The sequence below is a fragment of the Corvus cornix genome, chromosome 2 (genome assembly GCF_000738735.6).
Source record: "Corvus cornix cornix isolate S_Up_H32 chromosome 2, ASM73873v5, whole genome shotgun sequence".
NCBI lineage: Eukaryota > Metazoa > Chordata > Aves > Passeriformes > Corvidae > Corvus > Corvus cornix.
The window spans coordinates 87514609-87531807 of NC_046333.1; the positions used below are offsets into that span (position 1 = coordinate 87514609).

General features: G+C 38.6%; 1 protein-coding gene across 4 annotated transcripts in view; it reads right to left on the reverse strand.

The window, feature by feature from the left end:
* EPB41L4B (erythrocyte membrane protein band 4.1 like 4B) overlaps nucleotides 1–17199 on the reverse strand; it is a 169802-nt gene that overhangs the window by 22769 nt on the left and 129834 nt on the right. For all 4 annotated transcript variants that reach the window (XM_039570169.1, XM_039570171.1, XM_039570166.1 and 1 more), the window contains exons 20-22: nucleotides 10277–10381; nucleotides 7280–7418; nucleotides 6763–6840 (exon numbers count right to left, since the gene is read on the reverse strand). In XM_039570169.1, coding sequence (XP_039426103.1) covers nucleotides 6763–6840; nucleotides 7280–7418; nucleotides 10277–10381 — 322 coding nt within the window. The remainder of the gene's footprint in view (nucleotides 1–6762; nucleotides 6841–7279; nucleotides 7419–10276; nucleotides 10382–17199) is intronic.

Here is a 17199-nt window from a genome sequence, read left to right on the forward strand (position 1 = left end):
TTTGGAGTAGTTCTCCAGAAACTGCGCTGCGTGCAAATGTACTTTATCACTCTTACAGTTCTCAGGAGAGACATCTGTGAAACTACAGGGTTTCATGGATGATTTGACCTAAAGCTAAGTAATTTTGTTTGTAGGGTTAGTGTTCAGCCACAGCCCCACTAAGGAAGCTGGGACAGATTAAACCATCCAGCACCCATTTACAGAAAGATCTTCATGTGCAGCTGTAACAGCACAACTTCAGTCCTCCAGCTTCATAGGCAAGTGTGAAAATGGCCACTGACCCACCCATCATACAGGCACAGCAAACATCCCACCACTGTGCAACAATCTCACAGACTTTAGCTACAGAGCACTTTTCTGATTCTGTCTTTCTGCAGGCACACAGGTGGTAGAAGATCCTCCACTCTACTGGTGTAAATATCTTCTCAAATGAGATCCCATCTGCTCAGGCCTGCTATGGAGTCCAGCCAAAGTCTTAAGTTCCAGGACCAGCTCTGCTTGCATGATCTGGCAGAAACCAGATTTACTGATAGGCATTTGCACATTTTATAACTTCTATGAACGTAAAGCAGTCAACTGGAATGCCAGAGGGTGGTTAGGACAGCAGCTTAAAAAGCATGAGGTGACAAAAAATAATTGTGTGTGGCAGAATTTATCACCTCTCCAGGGAAAAGCTTATGCCCTCTTGATCCAAACTATCTTCTGACATTGCACCTTACTTTCATCTCAAGTTTTATAAAATGTTAGCCAGTGGACCATTGATTATTTAAAAGCACTGAATTAGATGATACACGCCTGAACTTTTTCCATTTAACACATTCCCCTGTTTTTGGACACTTTTCTTGCTCGTATACACATCATATCCAGTTTATCACAGGGTCCACAGGTGCAAAGTCAGCAATGGATTTCACTTTGTGGATCATTTTATTTTTTGGAGAATTCACTTTCAATTAGTTAAAGAAATAGAGAAGTGTTGAATCATCTGTCATATATCTACAGAGTGCACCAGCTTGTTCTGCTCAGCATACAGATAATGGGGAAAAATATATTGAGCCAATGAATTTAAATAACTTAAAACAGAGGAAAAATAACAAGTAAATGTAGAAGCTTACAGGTCATCTTTTAGCATTCTCCCATTTTGTTTCTTCACTGGCTACTTCTAAAATGGATGACTGGGATCAAATCCCTAAATAGCTAAGTAGCAGTCAAAGAGTTTTAGTGAATTTTAAACTAAGATTCAAGGGGCTGTCTCTGAGGCTGACACTCAGTTATCTTGCATGTTAGTAATTCAACAGACTGCTTATGAAACTGGCATCCACCAATAAAGCCCTGTACTTTGCAGAGCTACATATTAGTCACAAGTCCTATTTATAATGCTTTATGTATTCACCCATTTATCTGGTTGCCCAATGACTGTGATTGTTTTAAAATGCTCTAAGTCCCATCCCTAGTTTAATAAATATATTAAACTATATTTATATATAAAATACATAAATATAGTGCTTTATATAACCTAAATGATGCTCAGGTAACCTGCATTTGCTTGATGCAAGCTGTCTGCTCCCAGGAGCCTTACACAGCATGGGCCCCCAAGCACTTCCTGCAAATCCCCAGCCAAATGTCTCGTCCTCAGTTTGACTGAGCCTTACAGTGCACCCCTTTGCAATGTGTTCTCATCCAGCTGATGCCCTTTTCTTGCAGCAGAAAAGAATGGTGCTTTGCAGTATGAGTAGATTTAGAGTATTCCTTGAGTTCACATGGAACTAGATTTATCGGCTATTGCTCTAAGTTTCTTGTATTGAAGTTGTTTGCTTTAGCAATTGCTATTCTTTGTTTTTTCTTAGTTTAATATGGAGTTAAAGGGCATGAACTCGAAACTGGGAATAAATATGCATTTGATATACTGCTTGCTGCTTTTACTTCTTATTTCTATGTGTAACAGACAAACTGCTTCTTTTTGCAAATTCTTTTGCTCATAATTGGCCATTACAAATACTATTGATTGAGAAGCTGGCTTGGAAAACAGAATTTTTTTAATATTCCCCTTTGAATCCATTGCACGGTTATTGCATGCAATTCATCTTATACTAAGAAATCTTGTTTTTGTTGTTGTTGTTGATGATATAAAGATGTAAAAGTAGAAAGCTTCTAATTCTGAACTATACGACCCAATCTTCATGAGTCCTTTTTTTTCTTCAGTATTTAGTTCACCATAAGTAAAGCATTGATAAATTTGTGTCTGACTGAGCCGTTTTAAAGACCTTGGGGGCATGCAGAGATACTTGATCTATACTTTCAGCCAGTCAGATAGTAGATACATGCTAATGTTCTTATCAAATATCAGTCTTGAATTACATTATAGCCACTTTTGTTTAGAATTCAATGCTAAAAGGACTGGTTATGGGGGTATTAGAGTTTGATATGTTTGCTTGTCTTCCACTGAAAAATTGCTTTACACAGAAAGTGAAAAGTTCTTTAAAATGAAGGCAAGAAGTACTGAACTCATTTCCCACTCTGTTATTTGGCTCATTGCAACCTTGCAAAATTGCCACAAAAATTTAGCAACTAAAAATCAAAATAACTCTTCTTTATTAATAGAACAAACATTAAAGGGGAGTGGAATCAAAAGATACTTTACTTATTTTGCCCTATTCACTACCTCTTGCTCACTATCTACTGAGAGTTTGCAAGGATGTTTTATCACCTCCATCAAGATATAAAAATTTCTCCCAGTTTCTACCTGAGCTGAGTCACTTTAGAACTGGTTACCTTCACTTTATTTCCAAAATAGTAGATGCTAGTGCATCAGGTTCTGTACTCTTTCAGACACAATGAGATCACTTTGAATGAACAGGATTGCATAGTAATACTATCACTAAAATAGAAATACTTGTTTCCAACTCATCCTAAATAAAACTATTTTGCATTACACTGAAAGCATTTATTTTTTCATTTTTAAAATATCACACTGGTAATTGACACATTTTAAATGTTGTATCTCAAGCTTTAAATAGGCAAGTAATTTTCTACTTTCTGTTTTCGGCCAATAGATGGCAGGTGAAGCTCTAGAAAATTATTCACTTGATACAGCATGAGATAACCTATAGTTTGAAAGTACATAGCCAACTGTAAATTACTGCTCCCTGATACCTCTGTAGATGTGATCATGACATAGTCCTAGCCCATCCACCTTGCATTATAAACCTTAGTCTAAGTTTAGGAATAGCTCCATGTTGTATGTAAACCTCTTCTTTCTTATTTCTTTTGTCCTACTCCATTAGGTCAAACTGAAGTTTGTACACACTGGCTTTCTGTCTCGTTTGAGGAGGTACTGTCAGAGCAGTGTAGCAGCTGTTACATTCATTCAGGGTCTTAAGACTGAGCTTTCTGTAACTAAGCAAGAAAGCTCTGCGTCCATACATATGTCAGAAATCACACCGATTATAAGCTGCAACAGAACAGCTGAAAGCTCAGGCTTTGATTTCCAGTTCCATAAAAGCTAGAAACACGAGGAGGGAGTGCAGGAGGAGAGAGAGGCTGGTGGCAGAAAGAGCCTACTACACTGGCAAAACTTATTCTAATATTTTTCATTAAGGATGCTCCTAATGTGATAATATAATTCTTCATATATGATGCTGCATTTTTTTAAATCCATTTGCTTTTTCTGAAACACAAAAGCAGGAGGGATTGAATCTTGTTACATACAAGCTATAAGCATACGGTGCTAAAAGTCACAATAGAGTGCTAAAAAAAGATAAAGATTTTCTTCTGCTCATGTTATAATGATTTTAAGGACAAGTAATATGTTGTAGTCAATTAATTGTAGGATCTAATTGAAAAATGACTAGAAGTGTGCATAAACCACAGGGTTTGAGGACTGCAGAGCACAAAAGGATACCTTTCCCTCTAGGCAATCTGCATTAGTAAATGTACATTATTTCTCTTGCAAAATGATTTCCTGAAATCAGTCTGCCTCATAATTGCCCTGCTGTTACTGGCAGCCTAAGTATTGATGACTAAGTGACCATTAGAGCTCAGCTGGTTCTTGTATATATCACAATATCTCCTCCAGCCTGACCGAGTAGACAAATTTGATTGCTCTCATCCCTGCATGGCAGCCTTGATGATTTCTATTAATCCACTCCATTCAGTAATCCTTACATTTTTATAAGTTAATTTGGTTTTCTGAGCTCCACTTCTAAGCGTAATTCTCAGCATGTATTCCACTGTATTTGGTATCTTCCACTGTTTTGCTGGCAACAGCAGCAAAACATGGATAAAATCCAAGGTCATCCAGAAGCATCAATGGTTAGACACTGAACAACGAAGATCATGCAGCTCAGTCAGTGACTATTAATCACCCTCTACCAGTCATGTTACAGAAAAGAAGGGAGGATATCTAAAGCTGCCTCAAATTAACAGCTCTCCAGTGAACTGGGGAAGTTTAGCAGCATATATCATGACCAAAATAAATTACAAAACCTAATTTTGGATGACCAATTTAGGTCCCTAAGTCTTTCTAGTCCAAACATCAAAGACAAGAGAATAACCCTCTTCAGAAAACCCTTGACTACACAGTAACCTGAATTTCCATCTCTATCACCTCAGGCAAATACCCCAAATAAGACAACATGGATGACGACTTCAGATACTGTACCTGTCACTGAATGTGAATCAAATGGGTGCAATTAATAAACAAATTCCCAAGGGCCAGGTCACAGCATGCAAAACCAGCACATGACCACAGACTTGACAGTAACACAATGCTAAGCCGCACATGACTTTGACCCTCAAATAACAGACAGCACATTCTATCACAACAGAACTATTAAATAATCAGACTGTCTCAAAGCTACTCATTTGTCCTTAGCTTGCCTTTGCTTGGAGCCTCTCTCCCTGAAGAGTAAACTTTTCATTCAAACCTCAACTGAGAGCAGCCTGTAGTCAGTGAAACTGCAGAGAAAGGTCTGTAAACAATACCTGCTCTGTAGAGAACAAGCTGACCTTTATAGATGTTAAACAAAACAAAATGGGTTGATTGATGCTGGGCAGTTTCTGCTCTCCAAAATATTAAAACCAAGAAAGTCAGTGGAAGGTTAGTTTATGAACATACAGTGTGATAAATTATGTCAGTGGGTGGTGGGGTAGGGGAAGGGGAAAGCATGATTTGGTAAAATACTTAGGGCAAAAAGCCTGTATCTTCAGCTGGAAAAGGAAAAAGTGTGTAATGCTGTAACTTCTGTTAAATGGAAAAAAGAAAAACCGAACCAAACCTGTGTTATCTAGAGCAGTCAGTTGCTGAAGTCTCCATGACTCATTTTTTTAAATTCTGATTAACACAGTAAGATATGGTATGTCTTTTAGAATAAGAAATCTATTTGTAAACTCCAACAGATAACTACAATTTAGCCACAAATGTATTACTAATATAAAGAAGGATAATCTAACCTAGACAGAATCATGGAATCACTTATATTGGAAAAAGCCCTTCAGATCACCAAGCCCAACCCTAACCCAGCACTGCCAAGTCCCCCCTTAAACCATGTCCCTCAGTGCAACATCCACAAGCCTTTTAAATACCTCCAGGGCTGTCGACTCAACCACTTCCCCGGGCAGCCTGTGCCAATGCTTTACAACCCTTTCAGTGAACAAATCATTACTAATGTGCAATTTAAGGAGTAATTTGAGGTCGTTTCTTCTTGTCCTTGTCACTTCTGACTTGGGAAGAGACCGATACCTACCTCGCTACAGCTTCCTTTCCGGTAGTTTTGGTTTCAGTCTGCCTGTGTCTTGTCAAGCCCCACAGCTCTCATCCAGTGGTAACAGGACACAGGCAGTTACTTACAACAACTACAACACTGTCTCTGAAGCAAAAGGCACAACCCCACAGCACCTTTCCCATACTGTAAACTAGGACCTAACCATGTAGCGAAACCAAGGCCCAGGACAGAATTACCTTACTACAAAAACATTTATGCCCGAAGTGTAGGGCTGTCCTTGCCAAGTTTTTATATGTTTTATCTGTGGTTTCTAGAAGACAGCAAAAATGCCTTTGGACAGCAGAGGAGCTATCTGGCATTAGAGTTATTTGCAATGCAGGATGACTTGGAGGTTGTTAAGGATCGTATTATAATTATGGAAGAAATCTGCTGAGAATCTGAGATGGAAACATTGAGATCACTGAAGTCAAGAGGCTTTTTGACTTCAGTGGGACCGGCATCTCTCCCTGGCTTTTAAGCAAAAGTAGAAATCGTCTACGTCCAAAAAAAGAAGTTAATAATCAACACATTATAGACAATTCTGTCTGAAGTGAGGAAGAGCACCTTGCTAAAGAAACACGGAAGTGCAGATACACATCTTTGGATTGGCTATTAGGTCAGGTCTGAACAAAATTATGGGGAAAAGAAATGACTTTTCAGACAACTCCCGAAAGCAAACCTATAATCACATTAGGAATCTGTGCTAAAGGGACAAAGAAACTTGTGAAATCAGTGCAGCAATGTGTAAAGATAGGAGGGAGAAATAAGAATTTATCCAATAATAAACACATTCAGAAGATCAGCCATAACACTTGTTGATGTGCGCTGATTTTCAGAGGTTCTGAGCTGAGTTTGAGGGAGGCTCAGGATCACTGAATATCAAGGAAACTTACTTTATTTCTGTGCACTATCTAACACACTGCATAGTATCCCTTATGTTTTAGCTGCAGACAAATTATTGAAAACTTTTACATTTTCCTGGTTACAAACTTAAACTATTTACCATTGGTGTGGCCTCTGTGAAATCCATCAGGAGGTCACCTGGCTCCAAAGCAAATGTGCTTCCAGCATCTGTGGAACTCTAAAGGCAAAAAAGAAACCCAGCATTGGAAAAAAGGGCCATTTAATTTCTGTACTTTTGTTGGTTATTTTTGTTGGTGTTTTTTAACTTCTTAAAGCACAGATTGCCAAATGGATTTAAAATTTCACACCATGGTTTTTTAGGTATGGCTACTCAGGAAAGACAGACAACAAAATTATGCACCTTTAAAATCAAGATGATTAATCCTGATCCACTTCCCCCTAATGCTGATGAAAAACTTACGGATTTTAGTTGGGTCTTGGAGCAGGCTCTAAATACTTCCTTACACAACAAATTCAACATATCACTACAACTCTGCATTAAAAACTACTCTTAAATGTAGAATTACTCCATCTAGGGAAACCTGTTACTCACAGCTCCCTCCTACCCTTCCTGAATCATCTCCCAAGTGACATAAGTTCCTCTCTTTGTGTGTTACCTTGCCACCGGGCGAAACCTGTGTTTGTCCTTCCGATGTTTGTGGCGTACACGTTTTCTGCGACACAGGAGATGCTGAAGACACTGGTGTTGATGCTGCTGCTGCTGCTGCCAGTGCTGGAGGAAGGTCATCTTCATCACTGCCGTTGATAAAAAGAGACAGATTTTCTCATTAGAAAATGCCACTGGACTTTTGACTGCACTTGTGTCAGAGGAGGCACTGGTAACCTGTATGTCTGATGTAGAGCTTTGAAGTGAAGCTCCATTTACTCATCCTTCTGTAATGCAGCTACCTTTTCAAGTAAATTAGATTTTTTTTAAGCTTTAAAAATTCCTTTAAAATGGATTGCCTAGGTGCCTCTCAGATGCAAATGGCAATCTTATGGTTATTAGTTGCAAGTAGCATTTCTATGGATTATGTATATATGCATAAATGAACTGACTATATATTACTCCACTTTAATGTTTATTCTTTTCTATGGAGGCTGGCAGCATTGATAAGAACAGATATGGTCACATCCATCCATGGATCTGACTGCTTTAATGGCTTCAGACAACAGCAGATTTGATGCCCATTATGGAGTTAGTCTGTGCTGCTATTTTCAAACTGTTTTCAAGGAATTTGATTGACTCCAAAAAGGATGTCTTTAGAAACATTCTTGTGAGGGTATCTTTTTCCTGTCCCATTTATTCCATTTACAGAGAAAACATTTTATATGAGATGAGGTTGCATGCTTCCCCTGGGCTTTAGGCCATCAAGCTGAACCCTTTCCATCTCACCTGCAGTCACTACTAAATGAAAGCCAGTAAAGAATGTTATACCTTCCTTTACTTTTGTAGAACCCCATTGACTACATATCACTGGGATCAGTCAGCCCTGAGTCAGGATGTTTCCAGCTGTTAATTGCAATTGGATGGAGGTAAACAGAGTCTTAATTTGGCCTACGGAAGCCTTATTACTGGGAATGATGTGTGAAAAGGAAAGACTACAGATTGACAGTTTAATGCACAGTGAAAAATAATGAGAAAAATTACTTCTGCTCATAAAACAGCACCAATTTTTACTACCAATTAGGTACTCACAGTGCACAGAAGCCTGCCATGCCAGCTTGACAGATACTTCCAGAACAGAACTGTACTTGATTTAGTGCCACTTGAAGGCAGCATGCCTGGGCAACACAAAAATCTTCAAAACTACATGACATACAGGTTACACAACCTTATGGTAGGTTGCCTAGTAATGTTTTTTAATTATGATATAAAGTTTTGGTGATTAATATTTTCTTTTTCAAACTTCATTTTTTATTTCTTCTGGGTAAGGATAGAATCCAGCACCACAGCATGCACAGTACACAGGTTTTATGCTGGAAAGAAAATGCGAAATCTTTTGGACCTGTTGAATAGACATTTTATTAATGTAACCAGCCCAGATCTGGGCTGTTGATCTAGTTAATCTCTCTTTCAGAAACATGTAGCTGACAATTTCCCAGTCCTTGATCCCCACTCTCAGCAGGAATACACTGGCACCCTCCCCATCCTTGCTGGGTAAAGCTGCTCTGGTGTATACAAGGAAGTGGAAAAATAAGGGTTTGGGTGAATTTATCAACCATCAAGCGATCAGCACACTAGCTGTAAGACTGAGAATTGGCCTTCACTGTTTTACTTCCACAATAATCCTCCACTATTTCTTCACATTTCCCATATTTGCATTCCAGATACAAGATAATTTAAATTGAATAGAATTTGGGTTTACAAAACAACAAAAAAAATTGCAGCCTGAATTTTTAACTAGGTAGTCTTTGGCCCTACACATGGCCCCAGCATAGGTGACACCTATGGTTAGATGTGTTTGTCTGCTGTTCCTCACACCTAATACTGGACAACTGAAAATCCACATGGGAGCAAGACATGTTCAAAACTGTTCATCAAAACTTCATCAATCAAAAAGTGATCGTGTGTTTCCACATGCCAGTCTTGGCCTCTTGAACAAATACTAATTTGGTTAATAGCTCATTTTCCTCCTAGCTTCAATTTGACTCATTCTTCTATTTCTTCTCGTGAATAACTTTTCAGTTTTGGTAATGCAGATTGTTAAAAAGACAATGTTCTTAACAGTGAAATAGAAAATAACTACATATTGATATTTATTAGAATCCTTTTGAAGAGACAGAAAAGAAAGTTGATATATATTTACTGACGTTAGAATGTTGAACTCCTGGAGGGGCTAAAAGTTGCCATTCCACACAGAAAGCATACATATTTTTCTCCATTATGGATTTGGTATTCTTCTACTAGTAAGTTTATGCTGGCATTATCCCTTTTCCCCCAAGTTTCTGGTGGCCTAGTCTGTCTTTTCAAGGGAGGATAAATCAACACGGACTTTCACTTCTGCTCAGTACCTCAGATCTCTAGAGACTTTCAAGTGGAATGAATTATGTGTAAATGGGATGCCAAAGCCCTGTAGACACAGATCACTCTTGCCTGGACTAAGAGAATTAGCTTTTCTGGCTGTAGCTGTAGCCAGCTCAGCAATTCCTTCATGTGACAAATCACAGAGAGGGCGGGTGTGCTTTCTGAGAGGGAATGGCTCACTGCACAGCTTGATGCCCCAACAACTAAAGACTGTTTTCCTCATTTTGCAAATGGGATTGTAATGAAGCCGACAGAGGCAGCTTGCTCCAGCTCACACCAGGTCTTTGACATTTCACGTGGTAAAGAGGTTTTTAATTCCTAACCCATAAGCTCGGGAAAAGGTGGATGGCCTGCAATTGGTGGCCTGCAATTCAAAGGGTTAGCAACTGTGCAGGAAAGGCAAATTCATTTTGTATTAAAAGCTTGAAGATTCTCAGTGATGAAAGGAATGGTATCAGTATAAGATCATTATCATGTAATTGCACTCATGCCTTTCAGAAGGCATAGCTAGAGCAATAATTAGCATCCCCTTTCATTTTCAGCTGTAGTAGGCAAAACCACAAAGATAGTGCTGTATGTTACTCACAAACTGTACTGCCTCGTTAACTTCCTCACACGAGGAGCTTTAACCTCCTGCTTTTCTGTAGGGACAGTTGTTGGTGTAGTTTCAGGTCTCACTGGAGCTGGACTTCTAAAAATATCAAGAAAAACATACGTCATACGGGCTCTATTTAAACTACTTCAGGCATATCAACAAAGTTCTAACTCATCAACACTTATTTATCTTGCAAAGTGGCAAGTGCCCATTGAAGTTCATCTTTTTGTTCCATTTATAGTTCACAGGCCAGTGTGTGTGTACAGAAAAGGATGTGTGAACTCACCCTCCTGTGCTGGGCATACCATTTATAGAAGCAGCCACTGGTTACAAACACAGAGCCTATGTGAAAGACCATGTGGAAATGTCACTGCTTCCAAAATACCACATTTTAATAACAGACCAGCATTTCAGTCACGTCAGAAATATTTTTACAAAACATATGTTTAACCAAAACTATTTCATGAATTGTGAAACCGGTTCTGCTTAAGATAGTTTTTACCTGAAATTAAACATTATCCTTCCGCATTTGAAAGAGCAGCTCAAGGGAAATGAACTAATGGATTTGATCCAAGAAAAATGATCAAATCTTTTCCTACTTGCTAGAAAAAATCAAAATACAGACATGTTTCAGATGCTCATTAATGTGAAATGCAGAGCTCCAGCAGAGGACAGATATGGCAGAGAGGAGGTCCACATGAAAGAATCTTCTCCTTAACCATTTATCAGTAGAATTAACTCAGGCCTCAATACAGGAATTGTAAATACTAAATACAGGATCCTCGTGACCTTGGGAGGAAACAATTTCAACCAAGAGCTCGAGGGGCATGAAGACACATGAAACATCTTAAATACTGCTTTTATTTGAAGCAACAGGTTATGATTAAATACACTATATGTGTACTATAAACATAATAAATATGCCAAACATTAAAAGAGTAATTGGAAAGTCTTGATTAACAATTTGTGAAGTGGTATTCTGCCATCTAATCTGAAGTCAGATTCTAAACTAGCAGCTTGGGCATCCCTGCCCCTTGCTGGTGGGATTGCTTATGCACTGAGATACATGCCACAAATGGGAAAAGTTTTTCAAGTCTACTTGCGTCGTACTAGCTTTCTAAAGCCTTAATAAGACACGCATATTTAATCTTCACAATTGCAGATCCCTCTGATGCCCCTGTGTGTTTTAGGCTTCATTAACTCACTTTGATAACTTTGAACCTGCTGTCCAGCTACAACAGAACCCACTGAGATGGCACAGCCTTCAGGTTATATATTCAGTTTTCCTAAATGTTTTTAGTCTTTGGAGAGGTCACAGAGCATAAGATGGAACAATGGAAAGTATTAAAGTACAAAGGGCATAAATAAATCATAAACCCAACTACTAATACCACTTCTCATAAAACAACATTTGTCAATTATTTTCCTGCTGTTTGTCCCCATTAATTTCAATAAGTTAGTAAAGATTTCAGAAGTTAGTAAAGATAGCAGTAAGATTCATATCTTTCCTTTTCCCCAGTTCAGACTTCAAGGTCAGTCATTTATATCACAGATTTCTCAATGACATTAATGCAGAACAATCCAGCCAGATATGAAGACCTTTTGCTGAGTTTCTTAGGCTATTAGGCTGGCAAATAAGGGGAAGATAAGCAAAGAAAAAGCAAAAGCCCAAATCATCTGGTTTAGTCTTGAATTCAGTCAATCTGACCTGGACATCTGTGAATCAGCACCATTATGGAAACTCCCGAGGCCATTTTCATCAAGTAAGACTTCAGATTGGAAGACAACTGTAGCTCTTCTTTTGCTGAAGCAAAGGTAGCTTTTGACTACTGAAAAAAATTACTAGTTCAATTTACCCAAACTGATTTCCAACTGAAGTCTGACATAAGCAGGATAAATATGTTAAGACACATTAAACAACTGATAGTCAGATTCTGAAGGGGTGTGAATGAATGTAATTATTATGTCATTATTTTCAGTCCAAGTATATTAGCTGACATTCTTGCTCTGTATGAGTGGTCCTCACAACTTTCCAATAATTTTGTAAGAGGGTACCTTACAAATTTTAAACCTTTTCATCAACACAGTGAGAGCAGAAACAAAAATAGTGGTATAAACTGCTTGAGTTGAATAATATTTCCTCAAAGTGATAGCAAGAGATGCACTAATGCTGTGAAGGGGTTCAAGAAACAGCAGAGTGTAGAACAGGAAAGCTGGTAACAAATCTATTTCCAGTTCATGGGTACTTCAAATTTCTTAAGACAACATTATAATCTGTGATGAAAGTAAGTCAGATACTTTCACACAAAGGAAGATCTTATAATTTCAGCTCTTTTACTATGCTTCATTTCACAAAGCCTATATATCACCTTTGGAATATCATGGTTTGTAATTTAAAGAAAAAAAAAGGGGACGATTTGGGGCTTTTGAAGCAGTTATTTCAATTGCCATGATCAAATTTTTGTTTGAAAAAATGTAGCGCAATTTTGTAACTAAAGCAGTTTACAATGACTTCAAAGCAAATTATGAAACTCACTTATACATATGAAAAATTTTAAAATTCTAAGTCTGACTTAGTGCTGAAAGAAATGTTTAATAAGAAAAATTTCACTCAACTGTAAATAAAATATTTGAGATACAAACAACACTTACTCTCTAAACCAATAAAAAGGTGAAAAACATTATTTTCCTTTGAATGCTGCAGATTTTCAAGTGGGAAAAAAAAGTCAATTAAACATTAGACACACCTACTCCTTTTTGGTCATTGTAATTGCTCAGATGAACTTTACTTCTGTTTTGTATCACACCAGTAAAGTATTCCACTCACTTATGTTGCAAAATAAATACCATTTTAAAAACAAAATCTTCTTTCCCATTATGATAAAATTTTGCCATAATTTTTGTTAGAGGCTGGAGGCAGCGACTATCTTTCCTCTGATACTTATCAGGCCTCTGGGGGAGACACAAGCACCATTTAGTGCACATTTTGAGAAGCTGTGGGTTAGGTAGGATGTAAATTTAAGTTACCTCTGAATGAAAAGGATCCGTGGCAATGCCTCTACCCAAAGAGACCATTAGCACAAAATGAAATGTTAGACTTGTTCTACCAACTGCAGAGCTGGATTTTTGCCCTCATTAAAACCTTGCTAGGTTACCTCTTTCCACACCAGACTGAAAATTCCATGACAGCTCCTGTTTCATCTCCAAACACTCTTCCTCAGTCTGAACTTGCTCAAAACTGTTGCTACTCTCTTGTCAGCGACTAGATACAAGAAGTGCTCAGCTTGATCAACCACAGAGTCTGATCTGTGTTTTAAAAATGGCAGGCTTTTAATATCACAGGAAGTCTTAAAAAAAATCTCATTGATATTCCAGAAAATGAAGCAGAATAACTTCTGTTATTATCCTTTGATTTCTACAGCCAGAATTCTTATATGGAAAGATATGATTTTTGAAGAGAAGCCCTGTAATTATTGCAATTATTTAAATAAAATGATTATGTGCCGATATCACCATTTTGAGTTTGTAGTCCTATATAAATTACACAGCTATATAAACTGCTGTAGTCCTGTACAAACTGTATCCTTGAGAAAACCTCAAAGTGTTAAAGGATCAGTGGGACTCAGAATTAAAGCGAAAAAGAAAACGTACAGCATATTACAGTTCCTTTAGAAGGCTCTTTTTCAATGTCATTAATTCATAAGATACCTTTTTCCTGTAACAGTACCCAACCACTACTGCATACAAATGAAGGTAGTGAACCAAGACAGAGTTACTTAATGACCTGGCACCTTACATAAAAATCTGTCGCTTCCTGGTGAGAATGACAATAACAACCACGAATGTCAGCAGGCAGTGGCAGGTCATCAGAAACTGCCTGTGCACTGACAGCCCTGGCACACTCCTGAGCCACAGACAGCACACTCTCCTGAACTAGCTTCAGCCTGTTTCACAAGCCTGCACAGCAACACAAACATGACCTAGAGAGAGATCCCCCCCAAACCCAAGGAATTTGTTTTGTTCTCAGAGCAGCAGCCAAGAAGGCGACTGAAACCAAACTGCTCACAAAAAACAAAATTACGCTGTTGATCATTTCAAGTGACCACAGATGTTCACTGGTTTAGCTTGACTCTTCCTTGGGGACAGAATGCATGTGCTCATGCTGAGGGACTCAGGGTGTCCCACCCCACCCTGGCTCAGTTTGCAGGGCTGAGGCTGCACTGCTCCTGCACCACCCCTTTGTGTACAGCGGCTTCCACAGACAGACATGTCTTCCTCGTCCCCTGCTCAGGCGGCTGTGGGTAGACCTCCACACTTGTTTGAAATGTGGCAAGAGGACCATGTGGGAGTAAATGATTGTCCACCTAATAAACTGAATGACATTAAATAAATTCTCTTACCCTGGAGGATCCAGTTCAGGATTTTAAAACCACCAAAATCTGCTGGGTGAACACAATTCCTGCGTTTTTCTTTAACAGGCTTTATCCTCTTTGCTTCTGTTTGTGCCTATTTTGTCATTTGGAACAATCTCTCTCCCTGTGTCCTCCCAGACTGATGCCAAGAGATTGAGGCTAAAAGCCCCATGATTTACGAGGATACAGCCATCTGCATGAACATTGACCTGCTTTCAGGTGCTGACTCACGGAAAAGGAAAAAAAAGCCCCAGAGGCTGATTTTTGCTTCAGAACTCCCTTTGAGTGGGAATATGATAGCAAAAACTTGGGAAGGATAAGCAAAGAAGAAAGGAAAGAAAAGGAAAAATATTTGATAGATGCATTCTCCAGTATACTGAAGACATAGCCTAACAAGCGAAGCAAACACACACAAACACTCCGATCTTTCCTAAGTCTGTGCTCTAAGGATTTCACACATTTTTTTTTTCCAAAGGTCATCTGAAGTTAAGAAACAATATGTTCTTTTTCACTTTGATAAGGCAGCTTTTCTCAGAAGACAGGTTAGCTCTTCAAAACACTACTTGGACTTTTTAAAGCTACTGCCAGTATCAAATTTTCTGAATAAAGATTTTTTTTCTTCTTTTTACTTCCCTTGCCCTCCTCCCTATAGATTGAAGATGTGTAACAAAGTTCCTTGCTACAGATGGTGTGCTTACCTTACCACTTGAGTTCTGTTTCTCGTAAAGGAAAAAACTCCTCCCCCTTCCCTTGCCCTTATAATGCAAATGTATGTGCAGTCTAGACAAAAATACGGTGCTCCTGTGGTCCAACAGATAGATATTGATGATACAGAAATTGTTCTTCTCCCACAGCTCGGGCTACTGTAGGAAGTCAACACCTGGTATCTGAGGTCAAACGGAGCTACAAATCCTACCCCTTCTCACATCAACCAGAACAGCCATGGTGAATTTGGTGGTTTCCAAGGAACCTAGGCACAGTTTAGGGGACACGGCACAGTGCCAAAGAAATGTACCTCAGCTGAATCTCATCTGAAAGGTCAGAGTACTGCTCCAGTACTCAGTAGTTCCAAGGTTAAGAATACAATTACAAACAATTCATCAGCACTTGGCTTCAGGCAACGGGTCAAAGGGGTCTTTAATACTCAGAATGAAGTCAAAGAACATACCTAGGTGTCCTATCTGCAATCTTTAATGCAGACTGGCATGCAAAGGCTATTCAAGAGTTCAGCTTGAAGCTATGACTTTGATGCAGAAATTACTGGGTGAGGTTCCTGCAAAAAGCTAGAGCAGTAGATCCATTAACCTGTCCGTGGAGTGAGGCCAGGGTGATGTGTATTTAGATATTTGGTTCATCTTTGGAAACACTGGTTGAAATTTTTCAGTTGGAGAATGATTCTTTATTATTAATTTTTTTTAAGGTAAAGATTGAATAAAAAAAGACGAAAAAGGAGCTTTTAAAAAGCGATTCAAATTTGTTAGGAAGAAGCCAACACAGATAATGATTTTAGTTTACCTAGAATATTTCACAACACATTTAGAAGGAGAAAATTAAATGCAATGTTTCAGACTCTGCCTCACAGAGTTAACTCCATTCTGAGTTTAAGGAAACACAGCCTGCTTGAATTCACTGAAGCTCATGTGAGATAAGACTAAGCACATAATTCTTGATCAGCTTCTATTCTGAACTGCCTGAAAGTTCTTTTGTCTGTATCTAGTTTTCTAGGGAACTGAAGTCTTTGACTTGAGGAAACAAGCTGCCTGTAATCATCCAGGTGACATACCAGGTAGCATGAAAGCCACCCTGACATTCACTGGAAAGCATATGTATAAAAACAGATACTGAGGTGCTAGTTCAAGATCCTAATTGTGTGCAGATTAGGCAAACATTGATACACTTTGTACCTTGCTTATATTTCAAGAGCACCTGCAGAGAGACAGAGTTTTCTGAAAAAAATGGTTCAGGTTCAGACTGCAGCAGGTATGCCAGCAGGATGTTAGCTCAGGTAGCAAAATATGACAATTTAAGTGTTAATATAGTTTGTGCGGTGAGAACAGAGAGGGAAAAGCACAAGACTGCAGACATTACTTTGAGAGACACTCCTTCCTTGATGATACATGCAAGTTATATTTTAGAAGTATCACTTAGGTCAGAAAGGGTGTCAGACATTTTCCCATACGTAGAAAGGCAGCCAGACTCAAAGCCCAGTGTACCTCAGAGGCACAAGCCACAGCAGGTTAAACACATTCTGACAATCTGTACAAGCAAAGCTTACTCTGCATTGGGCATTCAGAAGAGCGCCTGAGATTACTTCTCCTGATTCATCTGCACCCCGTAAAACTTGATATAATTTAATGTTTTCCACCCTTCTTTTCTGGTGTGCAGCATCATCAAGCTCTAGGAAATAACATTTAATTTTACGTTACGTGTTGAGCAGCTCCTAATATAATTAGTCTCAATGTAATGGCGTAATTTGGTTTTGGACGGGAAGATTTACAAAGA